This window comes from Sebastes fasciatus, chromosome 2 (assembly GCF_043250625.1).
Source record: "Sebastes fasciatus isolate fSebFas1 chromosome 2, fSebFas1.pri, whole genome shotgun sequence".
In the NCBI taxonomy this organism is placed as follows: Eukaryota; Metazoa; Chordata; class Actinopteri; order Perciformes; family Sebastidae; genus Sebastes; species Sebastes fasciatus.
This window is the reverse complement of record NC_133796.1, coordinates 40,062,943-40,083,833: the sequence shown is the minus strand read 5'-3', so window position 1 is coordinate 40,083,833 and position 20,891 is coordinate 40,062,943. Positions and strand designations below refer to the sequence as shown.

The following is a 20,891-nucleotide window of genomic DNA, read 5'->3' as shown; positions in this document are numbered from 1 at the left end:
ATAGACATTTGTATATAGACATATATAAAGAGAGACATATATACATAGACATATATATACACAGACATATATACACAGAAATGTATATACATAGACATACATGTATATATAGGGCGGCTGTGGCTCAGAGGGTAGAGCAGGTTGTCCACCAATCGGAAGGTCGGTGGTTCGATCCCCGGCTGCTCCGGGTCACATGTCGATGTGTCCTTGAGCAAGACACTTAACCCCAAATTGCTCCCGGAGGCATAGCCATCGGTGTGTGAATGAGTATTTAGATTAAATCCTGATGGGCAAAGTTGGCACCTTAGTAGCCTCTGCCATCAGTGTATGAATGTGTGTGTGAATGGGTGAATACTGACATGTAGTGTAAAGCGCTTTGAGTGGTCGGAAGACTAGAAAAGCGCTATATAAGTCCAAGTCGATATAGACATACAAACATAGAAATGTATACATAGACATATATACATAGAGATGTATATATAGACATGTATACATATACATAGAGATGTATATATAGACATGTATACATATATATATACATATACATGTATAATACATGTATACATGCACATGTATACATACACATTTATACATAGACATGTATAAATAGACATTTATACATTTACATATATACATAGAAATATATACATATACACAGACATGTATACATATATACATAGACATGTATACATACACATATATACTCTACATAGACATGTATATACATAGACGTGTATACATGTCTATGTTTAGACACGTGTTTGTCACAAACTGGCTCAGGGAATGTGACAAAAACGGAGTCCAGGCAAGATTATATGTAAAACTAAACAATTTATTAAACTAAGGTTAACATAAAATGAACAATGCAGTGTGTAGATCAGTAATGTCATCAAATGAATGTAGTGCATGGATGTGTGGCATATGTTCAGTGGAGGTGTTGAAGATGCAGAACCAAACAAAGGGAATGTTTGGTGGATGTGGCTGCAGGAAGAGAGAGAGACAGTGAGCACATGGGGCAGCTTTTATAGCCTGGAAGGCCCAGGTGAACTCAATCAAGCTGACGACCCTCCCTCATCAGCCAACTGCCTGCTGAGGTTGACCAGAGCAGCCTGCTAGACAGGGGGAGGAGCGTCACAATAGACATATATACTGTTTACATAGACATGTATACATAGACATGTATACATAGAAATGTATACATACATGTAGACATGTATATACATAGACACATAGATACATAGGAATGTATACATAGACATATATATACATATACATATTTACATAGACATACATTTATATACGCCACATTGACTCCTGGATTGTCCAACAACGTGGGAGCCATATTGGACCTGGCCAGACTGGCCTGTAACCCTATACAAGTGAACGGAGGAGCTGGATCAGCGGTCTGTCCTTTGATATGGTGGATTCAATCAATTATTAGGTCATTATTAAAAACTGGCACTATCATATCACATTTTCCTTTAAGCACTTTTTCACATTATCAACTGTTCAAGTTAACGTTACGTCTTTACAAAACGTCTGCTTCTGTAACATCAGATAAGAGCTAACTAACGTTTGTTATTGTTAGCTAATCGATATAAGCTAATGTTGGCTTAGTGATGTTTATATCTAACATGACATCTTGTTTAAAACATTAAATGTACGATATGTATTAAAAAAGTCGTAATAAAAGTAATAAAACTGATGGCATGTCATGGTTAACAATTACGTCATTAGATTATTTAGTTTTTGTAATTGCTGTATTATCACCATTATTTCAATTAATTCAGATCATAACTGTACTTATGGTCCTTGGGAGATAAGGTGTCCAATTCAGATACCTTAACATGGGGTCCAAAGCTCCAAGTGGACACTCAAAAGCTTTCCCTTCGGGGCCCGTCTCGGGGTCCAAAAATCAGGGAAAGGCCTCTAAAGTAACTAATTTTACAATGATCAAGGGGACTGAAAACTGGAGCTCTGGCCCTTTTCCCCGCGGAGTTATGATATTTCAGTTTTCTCAATTTTCTGCACTCTCAGTGTAACCCTTCATCTGTCCACCAGATGGCAGGCTCTTTGGGTATTGCCATTGGACGGGATTGCCCAATGGCAATACCTTAATCGCTCGGGTATTGCCATTGGACACCGCCCACCATCCTGACAACATTTGTCCACTTCACATCCCTTACTGCTGTGTCTTGGGTATGCCAAGTGAACAGAGGATATATCTTCAAAAGGCCTTGCGTTAGGAGGCTTAAAATTCATCAGTTATACCCTTTCCCATAGATGAATAAATGCTGCAAAAATGAAGATCGAAAAAAGTTGACGTTTTCCATACTGCAGCTTTAATGTAAAAACATTAAGAAAAGAGAAACTTCACAACTTTGTGCTGGAATGTACTAGGATGCTCAGATTTTGGCTGTGATACCCTCTCACACACACAAATGGATGTTGTGAAAATGAAGCAGATTGGAACAAGGGCATGTTTGCCACACTTGAAATTATTTCCAAGTTTTTGCTCGTAGTGTCTAAACTGGTTCCCAAGAGTTTTAGCTCCTTTGGTCATCCTTTAGATCAAATGAGGGAAGTGAGGGATAATTTCCAGGCCAGGCGTCCAATAGTAATACCTTCCCTTTCAAATTTTAAAAGAATACTTTGGCCTTTTTAAGAAGGTTCTCAGGGGTTAAGAGACACCAAAATCAAACATATTCATCACTCAACTATGTGGTTTAAGTGTCCTGAGTTTCAAGTTGTTTCGGCTTCAGAAAAGTACAAAAACACACTTCTCGAAACATGACCAAAACAGTAGGCCTCAACCAGTAGGGAAATGCAAAAAACATTTAAAACTTGGCGAAATTAGGCAAAATAAGGCACAGTTTCTTATTAATTATGTCATACACATCCAAAGTGACTTGTATTTTATCAAGTTGTCTAATTTGATCCACATTTGGAGGTTGAGAAGGCCTCCTTTGGGCCGAGTATAGGTCAGAATATGAGCCTAATTGCAGAATATGATATCAAAACCTGCTCTGATTTACCTGCAGACACTGTGGCCTCGAACGGCACAGAGTGACAAACTAGTGACCAAACCTTGCTCCTGAGCAGCTATAGAGCTCAAATTTGCTGCCAGGACTCTTTGTTGACAGGAGAAATGGTCCCTAGAATTTAGAAGCTCTGGACACCTTAGAAAGAAAGTTACTGCACACCCAATTTTTCCACCAAAATTCTCAAATTTCTTACCGCTATTGCTCGGGCACCAGAGGACCTACAAGGCCCCAAATGTGGAGCAGCAATAGTTCGTGGGGTCAAGATTAAGCACCTTAAATTTGGTGGTTCTAGGTGCTCTGCAAAAAAATGACTCCATCTTCACACCTCTGAAGGGTGTTAGTGGCGTCAAGTCTAAGACCCCTTGATGGGAGGGGGAAAGTTTTTTTCTAGAGCTTCTGGGGTGCGGAAACTGAAATATGTTGATCTCCACTCATTCTAGAGCAATCCTGTGGTGGTTGCACATCTCTATGTATTTTGTACACTCTGGGGGAAGATGTCCATTTGAAATTACAAATGAATGGGGGTTGAAAGTTACGGAAAATCCCATTATAAAGTATTTGTAATGGACAGTCATATTTCAGCTAAAATAGCTTTAAGTGATGTGAAATTTATAGGGGCACCTAAAATTGACCGTCTAATCCAGAATCCTGTGTTTCAGGCTTTTATCTCCCCTCCACGGCTACTTCCTTACAGGGTCATTGTAGTAATACAGATCCAAGGCTAGTTGATTCAGGAGGTCGCAGAGATCACATCATGCCATTTTGGAGTCAAAATTCATTGCAGAATTGAAAATATGGCCTTAATTGGTTAAATGTCAAAAAAGGTCAACCTGTCCACTGGCAATACATTAACATTGACATTTTCAGGGTTTATATTTCCAAAACTGAAATTTTGGGACATTCAATCCTGGAGGCAGAGCTTCCCGTGTGCCAAGTTTGAAGTAAATCAGAGAAATTTGATAAAATGGCTCAAAACACTCTGAGGACCAGTAATCCAATTCCAAGTGGCTACAATTGGTCGAGGTATTGCCATTGGACAAGGTCCACTTGGCATACCTGCGGTAAGGTATGTGAAGTGGACAAATCAAGTCCGCGTCAAATACCTTTCTGCAGGGCCTCGGGTATGCTGAGTGGACAGAGGCCATATCTACAAAGTGCCTTGGGCAAGGAGGCTGAAAGCTACAGGGCTAGTTCCTGGAGGCCTAGGCACCAACATAGTCAAAGTCCAGCTCCCCAACCATAAATATGTTAACAATATAGCCTTTGTCCAATTAGCATAACAACTCGTTGAAATCGGTTGTGAAATGTAGTTATACTTATAGTGCTTTTTATCCAGAAAAACAGCAGCTCCCCCGTTCACTTGTATAGGGTTACAGGCCAGTCTTGCCAGGTCCTTTATGGCACCCATGTTGACGTATTGCCGCAACGGGCTGAAGCGTCTGATGCGGCGTCTATGTATATATTTCTATGGGAGATTTCATGACTTGCTGGGTACCTACTCTGCCTCTGTTTGGCTATGGCATTCCAGGCGTCGGCTAAACGCTAACATTAGCCTAGCTATAATGCTAACCAGCGCAATGAACTAGAAGGGCCCGAATATTGGCAGTTTTAATATTGGCGAATCAAAGTTAATTACAACTACAACTTCTGTGTCCGTCACGTCATTTGGCCAATTTTTTAAGTTTTTTTTCTACAAAAGAACCTAGATATTGCTACTGATGAACAATACACACCAAGTCAAAGTTGTGACAAGCATTACTGTGTGATTAGTTGAAAAATCCCACAAAATACCAGTTTTGCAGTGTTATTCTGTGCACAATTTATTTTTGAAATTGGCAAATTTCTGAGAAATAAAAAGGCAGCTGGCCATAAATAACAAATTAGTCATATAACAGGCAGCATTTTTATTTTTTTTATAACTTGACCTTGAAGTCACTGAGAATTGAGAAATACTAAACACTTTTTATTATAATGTGTTTATTTGCAAGTTTAGCATGAATAAATGTTACCTTTGGCCTTTGTGTTTACATTCTTTGATATAACTTTTTTAAATATAAAAACTCCATAATCTTATACACACTTTATTCCGCTTTCAATGATATAATTTACCATACCGCCTTTATTAGTGCACAACGGACTGGAGTAGATCCTGAAATTAGCACCGCCATGTACTGAATGCAGAATCGATTTTGAACCGAATCGTGACCCCAAGAATTGAAATCAAATTGTGAAATACTGAAAGATTCACTCCCATATTGTTCTGCATACTGCTGACTAAATGAACGATTCAATTTGCAGACTGTAAACACAGAAGTATAATCAAGCAAGACGTATTACATGACTGACGGCTGGGCCGGTCTCAAGGCATCCCCGCCAGCGGCTCCATCACATCTCCAAAAATGTACTTAAAACAATAAATATTTGTGTATTTCTACAGGACTTCAGGCTGAAGAAAATCACAACTCAACAGGTAAATAAAAAAAGAAAAATAAAGAAATAAAGTCAAGTCTCAGTTTGATTTTTTCTTAAATTCACTTATTTTACTGATGACTTTCTGTTCAGAGTCCGTCAGGTTGGTAGGAGGAGACAGTCGCTGTGCAGGAACACTGGAGCTGAAACATCAGGGAGACTGGAGACCAGTGGGTGACTATTACTGGACCCTGAAGGCAGCAGCTGCTGCCTGCAGAGAGTTGGACTGTGGCTCTGCTGTTTCTGTAGAACAGAGAGAGGAGTCCTCATCCAGATCTGTGTGGGACATCTGGTCTGACTGTGTTCAGTCTGGATCTGTTCTGAGGGAGTGTGCAAAACCAGGTTCCTCCTACTCCATACTGGCTCTCACCTGCTCAGGTAAGCCCATCAGTGACATCATCTGTGACATCATTTATGACAGTAATGTACCCAGGTTGACACATACATGCAGCAGCTAGAATCCCAGCAGACTGTCTCCAGCAGCCATGATGGAGTCTGTTGATCTGCTGCCACCGGTGTTACACGGTGGTCGGGCACACACCGATTACATTATGTCTCCACCGTCCCCACCGTCCCCACCGTCCCCACCCTCGTCATGCTTTTTTTGCAGAAATAAAACCCATTTAGTTCATTTTGTCGTATCAGCGGCATTTTATCAATAGATAGTCGGATGACGGACGCTACAATCTGAAAGTGAATGCATCTGCTCCGAAAGGAGTCAGCTCAGAGTAGCAGGAGTCAGATTTCACACACGGGATGAGAGAGAGTTGACAGACAAGACGATGGCGGAGGATTTGGTGTTGAAGCGAAAAGCAAACGCGCCTATTTGGCAATATTTCAGATTTAAACCCAAATACTATGAGGGAACCAAAACGTTATTGAGGTAATCGCCGCGAGGACGGAGCGTTCACAGCCGGCGCCAGGTAGACCTCTACAGCCCCTCAGCAAAAGCTCTACTGGAGAGGCAACACCGCCACCCAACGGTAAAGATTAGAGTCAGTGCGCTACATATGTTGACCGTCATCTTTTCTTGTAAAATGTCCGGTGTAATCGGTAACACCTGTGTTGTCATAAGTTTATTAACCGGTGGGAACATTTCCTCATCGTCACATCACTAATATGAAACATACATGTCTGCTGCTTCAGGAGTCCCCTCGGCCAACCAGCAACCAGCCTGAAAGGACTCCTTCTTCAGTTTGACAGCTTTCTGATGATGAACTCATGTTGGAACTGTTCTGAGTCCAGTTTGAATCACTGAATTGTTGTATCATGACATCTTTTTATTTAGTGTCTGGTGTCTTTTATCTCTCTCTATTTTATCTTATATCATCTATCCAGACTCTGTCAGGCTGGTGAATGGGACTAATCTGTGCTCAGGGAGACTGGAGGTGAAGCCTCACCAGTCTCACCATTCTAACCAGTCGTGGTCCTCAGTGTGTGAAGCTGACTTTGACCAGCAGGATGCAGAGGTGGTCTGTAGGGAGCTCGGCTGTGGGGCTCCTTCAGTCCTCCAGGGGGCGCTCTATGGAGACGTGGAGGCTTCAATGTGGACCAAAGAGTTCCAGTGTGGAGGAAATGAGTCTGCTCTCCTGGACTGTAGAAGCTCAGGCTCAGATAGAAACACCTGCTCACCTGGCAAAGCTGTTGGACTCACCTGCTCAGGTAGAAGATGAGCTGCAGCTCTGATCTGGTTCATTTCTGTTCTAATAAAACTCACTTTATTCTTTTACTGATGACTCTCTTGTTTCTGTTCAGAGCCTGATGATGTCAGGTTGGTGGGAAGAGACAGTCGCTGTGCAGGAACACTGGAGGTGAAACATCAGGGAGACTGGAGACCAGCGGAAGGATTTAACTCTGACTGGACCCTGAAGGAAGCAGCTGCTGTCTGCAGAGAGTTGGACTGTGGCTCTGCTGTTTCTGTAGAAAAGAGAGAGGAGTCATACAGATCTGTGTGGTGGATCAGGTCTGACTGTGTTCAGTCTGGATCTGTTCTGAGGGAGTGTATAAGATCAGGTTCCTCTGACTACATCCTGGATCTCACCTGCTCAGGTGAGCCCATCAGTGACATCATCAGTGACATCATCTATGACAGTAATGTTTCCAGTATGTTCCTTCCTCTGTCACAGTGACAGTCGGTGGTTTCCATTGGACTGAACTGTAAAGTTATCCAGGACAATGACATCCTAAAGTGTAGAGAAGTGTATGGAGAGCTGTTTTAACATTTAATAGCTCAGCTTGACTATCCAGAATTAACATTAGAGATATCTACAACTACACTTTGACTAGTCGTAATTACATTGTGACTAGTCAGAGTTCTTATTCCAGATATCTAGAACTACAGTTCTAGATATTCTATTAGAGATATCTGTAGTTCAGTTCTAACTATCCTATATAACAGTTACCGATATCTATAACCTCATTATGACTAGACAGAGTTGTTGTCATGACGTTGCTCATCAAGGCTTCCCATTGGATATCGTCCCAACAAAGCATCTGAACAGTGTCAGCAGAAGCTTTTGCTAACTTGGGTAGTTCGGTAAAGTGTGAAAGATATTGACAGATTCTTCCTGGATCAATAACTCATCAGAGAAACATAGTTAAAACACCAACAAGGGCTCTTTCCAACCGTAGTGAGGTAGACAACGAGCTACAAGCTCCTTTTAATCACAACGAGCCTTTAGTCCTCTGAGCTGGACACATTACATTGGTCTCTATGTGCAGCCGGCTGTGAGACGAGTGGTCGGGGACCGCTGTGGATCAGATAGAAAATGACTTGAAATAGAAAGAGCTCATCATCAAGGAATCTGTGGCCAACGAGAGCTTTGTTCACTAGAGAGTTGTGGTAGAAATTTACAGCCTATTGTAGATTTATTGTCTCCAGACACACTTTATAAACCCATACGGCATTCACCTAGTCACAACTCTAATTCTAGATATCTGTAATTATATTTAGACTATCCCTAACTCCAGTTAGATAAATCTACATACTCATTCTGAATAGTCTACATTTAATTTTAGATATCTAAAAAGGACAATGTAGATATCTACAACTGAGGGGAATTAAAGATATCTTGAACTGGAATTATGACATGTCAGAATTAAATTGTAGATATCTGAAACTGGAATTATGACTAGTCATAATTCAGTTGTGGATATCTGTAATGAGAAACCCCATACACATGAATGGCAAAGTAGTTTGAATCGTACTAGTCAAAATGTAATTACAGATATTTAGAATTAGAGTTATGACTAGTCTAAATGTAATTACAGATATCTAGAATTAGAGTTATGACTAGGCTAAACAACGTTGCAGATATCTCTAATGAATCTCCTGTCTATCTATTAAATGTTTAAATAGCTTGCCATAGAAGTGGGCTTGTTTCTGAAAGCTTCAAACTCTCCACAGACTGCTGAGCTTCACTTGACATGACACACCTGTCTGTGTGGAGGCCTTTCCCATTTCACAGTTTCTACATCCTCCATTCCTTTCCTCGCCTCCTCTCCTTGCGTCTTAGTCCCACCCACGAGAGATGCGAGCCAAGGAGGCGAGGAAGAGAGGAGTTGAAGCAACAGGCTTTTAACAAAATGAGACCTCGGAGCCTCGGAGCTGTCATTTTAAAGCCACACCGGTTAAATATGACGTGTGGCACATTGTTATTTTAACTAAATTCTATATTCACCCACCAGCAGCTCATTTAATATAAATGTTCCCTTTAAATAAGAAGGCTGGATTTATTATATTATATTAGGGCTGTGTATTGGCAAGAATCTGGCGATACAATACGTATCATGATACAGGGGTTACCATTCAGTATTTCATGATATATTATGATACTGTAATCAAGGCCATATAGTGTAATTCTTTTAAATTTAATTTTAGGAAAACTGTCATAGTATAAAGAACACAACACCATATGCATGAAATCTGAGTAAAAAAAGTTACTTTTTTAAGCAATTTACATAACAAAATATACCAAAAACATGAAATGCACACAAAAGAAGACAACTTTACCATGGCTAAATAATAACATACGTAAACTTGTGAAAAAACAAGTGCTGGAATTACGCAAAGCAAAAGCTTCATATTATACACGACTTATAGGAAACGCAGCAACGCATCCCTCTGGAAATACTTCAACAATTTAACCAACAAATCCCACGTTGGAAAAGAATTAAGGAACTGAAAATAAATGACACGATTGCCACAGATAATGCCACCATGGCGCATGAATTTAACACATAATTTATAAAATCAGTAGAAGAACTGACCCAAAATTTAGATTTGTCAGCTATAAATAATAATTCCGTAGCCATGGAATCACCAGATTCCTTTCGTATCCAAGAGGTCGATGAAGCAAAAATTGCAGAAGTTATTAAGAAATTATCAAATTCTAAGGCAAAAGACATCTGGATACTTGTTTCATTAAGAAATACACCTGTGACTCATCTCATTAACTTATCAATTAGGACCAGCAAATCCCCAAATAAATGGAAAAAGGCATCATTACACCTTCACGTCTTTAAAGCAGGGAATCGTGATCTGACATAGTATCGCCCTATTTCTATTCTTCCTGTCCTGTCAAAGGTACTTGAGAGGGTTGTGGCAGCACAGCTAGCTGACCACCTAGAGACCAATCAACTACTTCACCCACAACAGTTTGGTTTTAGACCAAAATATTCCACAGAAACTGCAAAATGTTATTTTATTGAAAATATAAAGCACTCATTGCACGTTACATTATTTACTAATTCTATGCTAAAATATCATCCAATGGTTAAAATAGGGCCCTGAGGCTTGAGAAGAGGCTGTGTGCTGCTCTTCATCGGAGGTGGAAAACCTAAACTAATAGAAGACTAATCTGATCAGCATTGTGACTGATTGTCTCCACAGATGTAACCTGGTAGCTGATGTCTTGATTCAGGGAGGTTTTTAAGACATTTAAAACCAGTTATAAATCTAATTCCTATGTCTTGGTCCTGTCCCTCCCTAACTACATATTGTGAATCTGTATATAATACACTCTTTCAGTTGGCTTAGTGCCCCGTTTTGAAATGCCGCTCCAAATGGACTTTCTTTCGTAAAGCCATGCTCACATGGCAGATAATACAGACAGAGTTAGAATATGAGGAAACAAAAAGATAATCCTGCTCCCAGTCTGAATATAAATTATATGGTTTTGATCTTTTAGCTATTGATATTTGTGTTTTGAGCTAACTTAGCTAATCGATGGCATGGACCGCTCTAAACTTCTCCAGTTTGTCACTTTCAATGAGCAGTGAAAAGATGTGTCCTGATGATGAACTCATGTTGGAACTGTTCTGAGTCCAGTTTGAATCACTGAATTGTTGTTTCATGACATCTTTTTATTTAGTGTCTGGTGTCTTTTATCTCTCTCTATTGTATCTTCTATCATCTCTCCAGACTCTGTCAGGCTGGTGAATGGGAAGAGTCTGTGCTCAGGCAGACTGGAGGTGAAGTCTCACCATTCTAACCAGTCGTGGTCCTCAGTGTGTGAAGCTGACTTTGACCAGCAGGATGCAGAGGTGGTCTGTAGGGAGCTTGGCTGTGGGGCTCTTTCAGTCCTCCAGGGGGCGCTCTATGGAGATGTGGAGGCTCCAATGTGGAACAAAGAGTTCCAGTGTGGAGGAACTGAGTCTGCTCTCCTGGACTGTAGAAGCTCAGGCTCAGAGAGAAACACCTGCTCACCTGGCAAAGCTGTTGGACTCACCTGCTCAGGTAGAAGATGAGCTGCAGTTCAGGGGTCTCATTTATAAAACAGTGCTTAGGATCAAAACTAAAAATATATGAGCGCACAAAAGCCGAAAATGGTGTGCGCCAGAAAAAATCGGACTTATTAAAACTGTGCGTACGCACACTTGCAGGCAATGTTCCCTTTATAAATCACAGTCCACCTGGAAATGTGCGCACGTGGATCCGCCTCATATTCCGCCCTCTACACGCCCACATTCAGCCATAAATGGTCGATGCAAAGCACCTCATGAATGTTTCTGTATATATATATAGTATATGTATATATATTTTTTCTGACACAGAGATCGATGTGCTTGTAGGTGAGGAGATCCCTGAACACTCGTTCCCTCCTCATTCTTTCATTTATAGTCCTCGCAGTGACAGCGCATCCACCATGCAGCATGTTACGAGTGTCACTGCAGTGTTTATATGTTTACAGAAATCAGACTTATCGATTCACAACTTGCCAAAATGATCATGACAATCAGAAATATCCCCCCACCCTGGATATTATCTGTAAAAGGAAGTTTGATAGGTGAACACAATTTATTTATTTATGTAAGTTGTTATGGTGAACTTGTCCTGCATTATGATTAGGACTGATAATGATAATGAGGATATGAAGAGTAACGATTGTGGGAGAGCTGTCACTGGTTTTATTTCCTCACTTTGTTAATTTACACAATCCATACTGTGCGTGCAGGTGGTGAAGATGTGCCGGGTGGAGGTGACTGGAGGAAGCAGAGTGTGTATGAGAGCCACCACGGTAGTGCACCGGGTGGTGCACTGGAGACAGTCTGATACTGTAGTTGCATCTGATAGCTGTTTTCATTTAGTCTATGTATACTGTATCTGTCCCTATCTAATATATGAATAAATAAATTAATTAATTAGTCATATCATGTTCACTGTAGCGATTTTACACAAAACAGCTTAATGAAAAATAATATCGTACTTGTTGATATCTACACACTATTAGAAGATATTAAAACTATTGGCGCTCTATAACGTGTGATACGAAGTGAAGTTAAATGTGTGAGAGGCATCATATACGTATAATGGCTCTCACATTTAATTTCTATAGTCTGGCCTCAATTCACCACCTCACCATCTGCATTGCCAGTTTCCCCTACCTCCATAATGTGCGTACGCAAGAATCGAAGTTTCCGTACCGGTGCGCACATTCTCCCGTGAAGTTTGTTTTTATAGATCACAACTGTTTTGTGAGAAGTGGCGTACGCACATTTCAGGCCCCGTTTTGTGTGTACGCAACGGTTATAAATGAGACCCCAGGTCTGGTCAAGGTCAAGGAAAACTTTATTATCCCCTAGGGGCAATTTGTTGTACAGTCAGCAGTACCACACAGCCATCAAACAACAACAATTAACACAATGAATAGCCTATTAAAGGCAATAAATACAAAAAGGCTTATAACATAAAACATTACAGGGTATTGTTTAGGAAACCAATGGCAGTCGGAACAAAATAATTGTTGAGCCTATTGGTCCTACATTTAGGCAAACTATATCTGCGGCCTGACGGGAGCAACCTGATCTGGTTCATTTTTGTTCTAATGAAACTCACTTTATTCTTTTACTGATGACTCTCTTGTTTCTGTTCAGAGCCTGTCAAGTTGGTGGGAGGAGACGATCGCTGTGCAGGAACACTGGAGCTGAAACATCAGGGAGACTGGAGACCAGTGGGTGATGATAACTTTAACTCTGACTGGACCCTGAAGGCAGCAGCTGCTGCCTGCAGAGAGTTGGACTGTGGCTTTGCTGTTTCTTTAGGATGGAGAGAGGAGTCCTCAGACAGATCTGTGTGGTGGATCAGGTCTGACTGTTTTCAGTCTGGATCTGCTCTGAGGGAGTGTGCAACACTAGGTTCCTCTAAATACATCCTGGATCTCACCTGCTCAGGTAAGCCTATCAGTGACATCATCAGTGATATCATCTATGACAGTAATGTTTCCAGTATGTTCCTTCCTCTGTCACAGTGACAGTCGGTGGTTTCCATTGGACTGAACTGTAAAGTTATCCAGGACAATGACATCCTAAAGTGTAGAGAAGTGTATGGAGAGCTGTTTTAACATTTAATAGCTCAGCTTGACTATCCAGAATTAACATTAGAGATATCTACAACCACATTTTGACTAGTCGTTATTACATTGTGACTAGTCAGAGTTCTTATTCCAGATATCTATAACATCTATAAGCTTGGTGATTGGACGATCATTAAGAATGGCTTCTACTTCACACATAACTGTTTGGAGTCCATCATCATCCAACATCTGCTGGTGCTAGACTGAGTTGAAAACGCGCTTTACTATGCGTATCATACGCTCCCAAACACCACTGTGATGAGATCCTGCTGGTGGATTAAAACTCCATTCAACTCCAGCCGGCGTGATTCAATGTGGCGAGAGCTTCTCTCAGTTCTCTTTTTGCTCCGACAAAGTTAGCTCCATTGTCTGACTTGATGTAAACAACCTGCCCTCTCCTGCTGATGAACCGACGTAACACGTTTATGCTTGTGTCAGTCTCCAGCGAGTCTGCCACCTCAAAATGAACTGCTCTACTCGTCAGGCAGGTAAATATCACTCCGTAACGTATGCAAGTTGTCCGGCCTTTCCTTCTTTCCACATGTCCAAGATAGTCCACTCCGATTTTGGTAAATGGAGGAAAATCAGGAATGATTCTCTCCTTCGGAAGATCTGCCATCTTTTGCTCTATAGCTGTTTCATTGTACCGTCTGCTACAGCTGCATTCAGATATGATCTTCCTCACAGTTAAGTTTGCATTGGTAATCCAATACTTCCTCCTCAGTATAGATAGTGTATGATTTTGACCGCTGTGATCTAATAGTTTGTAAGTATATTGGAGGATAAGCATGGAGATATGCTGATCATTGGAGAGGATGAGATGTTTTACCTCTAAAGGCATTGCTCCTTTGCTTAATCTCCCTCCAACTCTTAGGAGTCCATTTTCCCAATTCGGCTCCAGCTTATAAATGGAACTTTGTATGCTCACGGTTCCCTTTTCAGATACCGGAGAGGAAAATTCATCCTGAAACCTTTGCTGTTGCAAATAACAAATGACAGCCAGCTCCGCTTCCAACAGGTCTTTTGACGTTCCTCCTCTGTGTGATTGTGGCCTTTAGTCTTTCCATTTGACAAGCTTGTGCATTGTCAGAGGCAGTTAACCCCTTTCTCAGACTACTGAGCTCCAACAGAATTGCTTTCAGCCTTAGAAACCAGGCCACTGACACTTTCAGCCTCTTCCAGTCAGTGAAGTAAGTCATGAGATAGTCAGTGTATTTAAGTGAATTGTTGACAACGGAATTCACAGAGGTGACCTTTCTGACCTCCGGATCATCCAAGTTCACTATGACATCACCGACATAATCGGCTGGCCAACCTTTCTCAGACTTCCACAGAAAACTTGGACCCTCAAGCCAACCAAGTTCTTTAGAAATTCAAGCACCTTCATCCCCTGGATGAAGCGTCAGCTGGGATGTCTTTAGAGCCAACGTGCCTCCATTGGGAAGGGCTTGAAACTTCTACTATGGCAGAGATCCTATTTATCACAAATGTATGGAAGCACTTGTCTTTATTATTAATGTACTTCAAAGCTGAAGTACTGTCTGTCCAAAACACAGATTCATCGAGCTGAAGTTGCAACTCTGCCTTGTTTCATGAAATCTTTTTATTTAGTGTCTTGTGTCTTTTATCTTTCTCTATTTTATCTTCTCTCATCTCTCCAGACTTATTCACCGTCAACCTATTAGTGCCCCGTTTTGAAATGCCGCTCCAACTTGACCTTCTTTCGTAAAGCCATGCTCACATTGCAGATAATGCAGACAGAGTTAGAATATGAGGAAACAAAAAGATAATCCTTCTCCCATTCTGAATATAAATTATATGGTTTTGATCTTTTGGCTTTTGATATTTGTGTTTTGAGCTAACTTAGCGAATCGATGGCATGGACCGCTCTAAACTATCATCTCTCCAGACTCTGTCAGGCTGGTGAATGGGACTAGTCTGTGCTCAGGCAGACTGGAGGTGAAGTCTCACCATTCTAACCAGTCGTGGTCCTCAGTGTGTGAAGCTGACTTTGACCAGCAGGATGCTGAGGTGGTCTGTAGGGAGCTCGGCTGTGGGGCTCTTTCAGTCCTCCAGGGGGCGCTCTATGGAGACATGGAGGCTTCAATGTGGACCAAAGAGTTCCAGTGTGGAGGAAATGAGTCTGCTCTCCTGGACTGTAGAAGCTCAGGCTCAGATAGAAACACCTGCTCACCTGGCAAAGCTGTTGGACTCACCTGCTCAGGTAGAAGATGAGCTGCAGCTCTGATCTGGTTCATTTCTGTTCTAATGAAACTCACTTTATTCTTTTACTGATGACTCTCTTGTTTCTGTTCAGAGCCTGATGATGTCAGGTTGGTGGGAGGAGACAGTCGCTGTGCAGGAACACTGGAGGTGAAACATCAAGGTGACTGGAGACCAGTGAGTGACTTTATCTCTGACTGGACCCTGAAGGAAGCAGCTGTTGCCTGCAGAGAGTTGGACTGTGGCTCTGCTGTTTCTGTAGAAAAGAGAGAGGAGTCCTCAGACAGATCTGTGTGGTGGATCAGGTCTCACTGTGTTCAGTCTGGATCTGCTCTGAGGGAGTGTGCAACATCAGGTTCCTTTAACTCCATCCTGAATCTCACCTGCTCAGGTAAGCCCATCAGTGACATCATCTATGACAGTAATGTTTCCAGTATGTTCCTTCCTCTGTCACAGTGACAGTCGGTGGTTTCCATTGGTCTGAACTGTAAAGTTATCCAGGACAATGACATCCTAAAGTGTAGAGAAGTGTATGGAGAGCTGTTTTAACATTTAATAGCTCAGCTTGACTATCCAGAATTAACATTAGAGATATCTACAACTACATTTTGACTAGTCGTAATTACATTGTGACTAGTCAGAGTTCTTATTCCAGATATCTAGAACGTCATTGTGACTAGTCACAACAACAGTTAGAGATATCTGTAGTTCAGTTCTAACTATCCTATATAACAGTTAGAAATATCTAAAATCTCGTTATGACTAGTTGTAATTAGATTGTAGATATCTGAAACTGAATTATGACTAGTCACAATTCAGTTGTGGATATCCGTTATGAGAAACCCCATACACATGAATGGGAAAAGTAGTTTGAATCATACTAGTCAAAATGTAATTACAGATATCTAGAATTAGATTTATGACTAGTCTAAATATAATTAAAGATATCTAGAATTAGAGTTATGACTAGTCAAAACAACATTACAGATATCTAGAATCAGTGCAATATGTTGCATCTGTGTAATATTGGACTATTGTCTGTGCAATATGGGCAAGACAGTAGACGGTGCAGTGCACTACCTGGGTGCAATATCTGCCATGGTGTGTGTGATAGTGTGTGTGATAGTATGTGCCATTATATACGTGGACTGTGTATGTGTTGAAACATCTGTTTCTGTGGAACTGTTTCCTTGTCTGATGTGGAATTGTTTTTATTATTGTTGTTGATGCTGTTTTAATTTAGCGTTTGTAACTGCAGTTGGACGGAGTCCAGGAAAAATTTCCGAACGGGGACAATAAAAGTATATCTTATCTTATCTTATCTTATCTTAGAATTAGAGTTATGACTAGGCTAAACAACGTTGCAGATATCTCTAATGAATCTCCTGTCTATCTATTAAATGTTTAAATAGCTTGCGATAGAAGTGGGCTTGTTTCTGAAAGCTTCAAACTCTCCACAGACTGCTGAGCTTCACCTGACATGACACACCTGTCTGTCTGGAGGCCTTTCCCATTTTACAGTTTCTACATCCTCCATCCTTTCCTTTCCTCCTTTCCTCGCCTCCTCTCCTCGCGTCTTAGTCCCACCCACGAGAGATGCGAGCCGAGGAGGTGAGGAAGAGACGCGAGGAGAAAGGAGTTGAGGCAACAGGCTTTTAACAAAATGAGACCTCGGAAAGATATATGTATATATGTATATGTAAGATACATATACAAACTGCAAGTTTTAGGTACATGTGACCCATATACAGTACCTGCTGCGGTATTTTAATCATTTAAGTGGAATTACTTTGATGATGTTTAGCTACATAACATTATATCTTGTGGAGACTCCATCCCTTATACTGTCGCCAAGATGAAAGTGGAACGTCACAGTTATCTGTACTTTCAATCTGGATGGGTCACTAGTCCTTTTGTTTGCGAGGTGAAGGACAAGAAATTAACGTTTTTCACTGCGGTCGAGCTAGCTGTCGCTCGCATCTCCGTAGTTAAACCAGCCGCTGGAGACGGACACAGGCAGAGCAGACATAGTAACACCGCTCGCGAAGCAAAGTCTGGAAAATGATTTAAATGGTTGAATGGTTAAATGAGCTGGTTTGACCATGGAGACGGGAGAGACGGCTAGCTTGGTCGAAGTCGTTGGTTGCAAGGGTGTGCAGTCAGTGTAGTCCGCTCTCGTCAGGGACAGCGGCACATCTATTTTAATTCCATAAATCCACAATCCTCTGATCTGGGTTTTGGTTCTGAGACGGTGCTGTAGAAACACAGTCCAGGCTCGTCTTCTCTTCGGTTTGTGCATCAAATTGAACAACTAACAGTGTTGTAAAAGCTGAGCTGTCGCTAGCGGACAGTGGAGGGCAACTTTCTTTTGCCCTCCAGGTGGGCGTTCCCATAGGGCCGTGACGTCACGTGAAAACTCTGAATAAACCACTGTAAGCTTTACAAGATATTTATCTAACTTTTATTTTTTGAATCTTTTTTATTACAACCTTTAGTCCCCCTGGCGTGTTTGTAATTGTAGACTAGAGTTACATACACAAGTGTTTTAAACTTGATAACTGCCTCAATAAAGTTGTTAAAAAACAAAAAAAAACACGGGTGCCTAGAAGACTTACGCAAAGTATACACAGAAGTATCATCGCTTATAGCTCCTTCGGCAAGCCTCCTCGCTCCTCCAGATGCATTTTAGGAATTGGGATGTCCTTCAAGATACAGCGCTGAGATCAATTTCTGGATCACAAGCTGGAGCATCGAGGATCGAGGAGACGAGGAGGCACGAAATCAGGTCCATTTTGTTGAACGGAGGGTCAACAAAACACAGAAAAACGTTTAAATGGAAACGGCGGTGCACTGAACACTCTGTTGTTCTACGCAAATGCACTGCCTTCATAATACGGCAGGGTTCGTGCACGTCGCTGCTGATTGGGTAACACCTCTGACACACCCACCAAATGAGAGGAAACGCACCTCAAAGCCTGTTTGCACCATTTCTAGGAAACACGCCGTTCAACCCGGAAACTGTAGCAAACCAGTGCACACCGTTTTCAGACAGTGCCCCAGCTCTCAGCCAATAATCTCTCTGTGTTTACAGACCTGCTGCTTCAGCCCAACATCTCTGGGTCCTCCTCCGTGGACGGGGTCTCCGAGGCCCAGCAGCGGGGGTTTCACGTGCTCAGGGGCTCCACCTTCACCATCAGCTGCTCCATCCAGCCACAGTACCCAGGAGGCTCCTTCCAGCTCAACTTCACCTCCTCCACCTCTGCCCTCAACTACACCCAGCCAGCTGTCAGTCACTCCGCCCACTTCCTGTTTCCTGCTGCAGAGCCCGCCCACCAAGGAAGCTACAGCTGTGTTTATCACGTCTATGTTTTTTCTCATGACTTCTCGTCTGAGAGCCGTCTGATCTCTCTCACCGTCGCAGGTAAACTGACTGTTTACATGCAGGTTTGGAAAATGTGGAAATGATCAGCTGACAACAGAAAAGCTTTCATTCTGTAATAAAGGATTCGGCTTATTTTATAATTAAGGACTTTGCTTATTTCATAAGAATTTTGCATAGTGTTGTACTTGAGGAATTTTCTTATTTCATACGAATTTTACTTAATTTTGTACTTAAGAAATGTTCTTATTTCATAAGAATTTTATTTAATTTTGTACTTAAGGAATTTTCTTATTTCATAAGAAATTTGCATATTTTTGCACTGAAGGACTTTTCTCATTTTTATAAGAATTTTACTTAATTTTGTACTTAAGACATTTTCTTTTTTCGTAAGAATTTTGCATAGTGTTGTACTTGAGGAATTTTCTTATTTCATAAGAATTTTATTTAATTTTGTACTTAAGGAATTTTCTTATTTCATAAGAAATTTGCATGTTTTGGTACTTCAGGAATTTATGTAGTTTTGTCATTAAGAATTTTGCATATTTTTTATAATTAAGGATTTTACTTAATTTGTAATGAAGGATTTTGCTTATTTCATGAATTGTAGTTAATTTATTAATCAAGGATTTTTTTTTATTTCATAAGAATTCTGCTTATTTTTGTATTGAAGAAGTTTGACAAAATTTGTCGTAGCCTTCAGAGATCATAGAGATGAAAACATGAACAAAAATTAGAGGTTTATTCTACGTGGAGATGACGTCACTTTAGGACGTCTGCTCACAACCAATTAAAGAGAGAAATTTAGTACTAGTACTACTTTATTAAAGTACTTTAAGGGTTATGACATATTCAGTCATAATAAGTCCATGCATGTTGTTGTTTGTGGAATGACACTGTGACTACAGTCATTGTGTTCCACATGTCATATAGTAACCAAACTTCTACAAAGTGTATAAATGTCAACAGCAACAATCTACTGGAGGACAGAGCATGTTTGGTTATAAACACATAAAAGTCTCACTAAAGTCCCGTCAGTTGTATTTCTACAGATTAATCTCAGAGGATTTTATAATCTGTCCAACAAAGAACAGTCTCTGTCCTCAGAACCTGGATTCACATAAAGCAGATTCAAGAAGTGGTTTTAGATTTCAGGTCAATACAGTTTGTGTTTAATGGGAGCTGTTGGACTCATGATGTGATGTGATGTGATGACTGTCCATGTGTTTGATCAGATCTAAGGCCTTTTATCATCAGAGCGATCGTCCTGCCGCTGATTCTGCTGTCGGCGAACATTGGCCTTTACTTCTACTATAAGGTACTGACTCACGTCTGTTGTTTAGACCACTGAATGACATGAAACACTCAGTCTGTGTTTATTGAAGTGAAGAGAGAGGAGTGATGCAGGAAGTCACATCTATGTGCTGTCATGTGTCTCCAGCCCACCAGGGGACAGAGGCCGGGCAGACGGGAGAAGGCTGAGCCGGATTATTATAACCTGGGTGTTCCTGCAGCTGAAGGAGGAAGGAGCTCAGGGAGCAGAGTAGCACCTCCAAGGAGCTCATCTCACATCCAGATGGATTTATGACACACAACCCAGCAGCAGCTCATTTTATATGAATGTTCCCTTTAAAAAAGAAGGCTGCATTTATTCTATCACATTATATACTATATTTGTCTCACTCTCAATATGAAAACCAACAATGTGTTAGTCTTTTCATACGTTCTGACTTCCTATCAGAATGTATGTAGCCCATTGGAACCTACTGAAGATGTAAATCTCTAAAAACACCTCACAAACATAAAGTGTCATTTAAAACTAGACTTGAAAGCAGGAATACCGGAGTACAACCCAGGCCTGTCAGGAACAATGCTATATATTAAACAGACATCATTTCTGTAAATTTACACAAATTTATAATT

At 41.0% G+C, this 20,891-nt stretch overlaps 1 protein-coding gene across 1 annotated transcript; it reads left to right on the top strand.

Annotated features, from left to right (window-relative positions):
• The first annotated feature begins 5,590 nt into the window (after positions 1–5,590).
• Positions 5,591–20,872, top strand: LOC141761816 (CD5 antigen-like). Its single transcript, XM_074625450.1, has 6 exons — positions 5,591–5,891; positions 10,936–11,250; positions 12,888–13,184; positions 18,681–19,010; positions 20,204–20,286; positions 20,410–20,872. The coding sequence occupies exons 1-6, from the start codon at positions 5,591–5,593 to the stop codon at positions 20,554–20,556; spliced, it is 1,473 nt and encodes a 490-aa protein (XP_074481551.1). The 3' UTR covers positions 20,557–20,872.
• Positions 20,873–20,891: the final 19 nt, after the last annotated feature.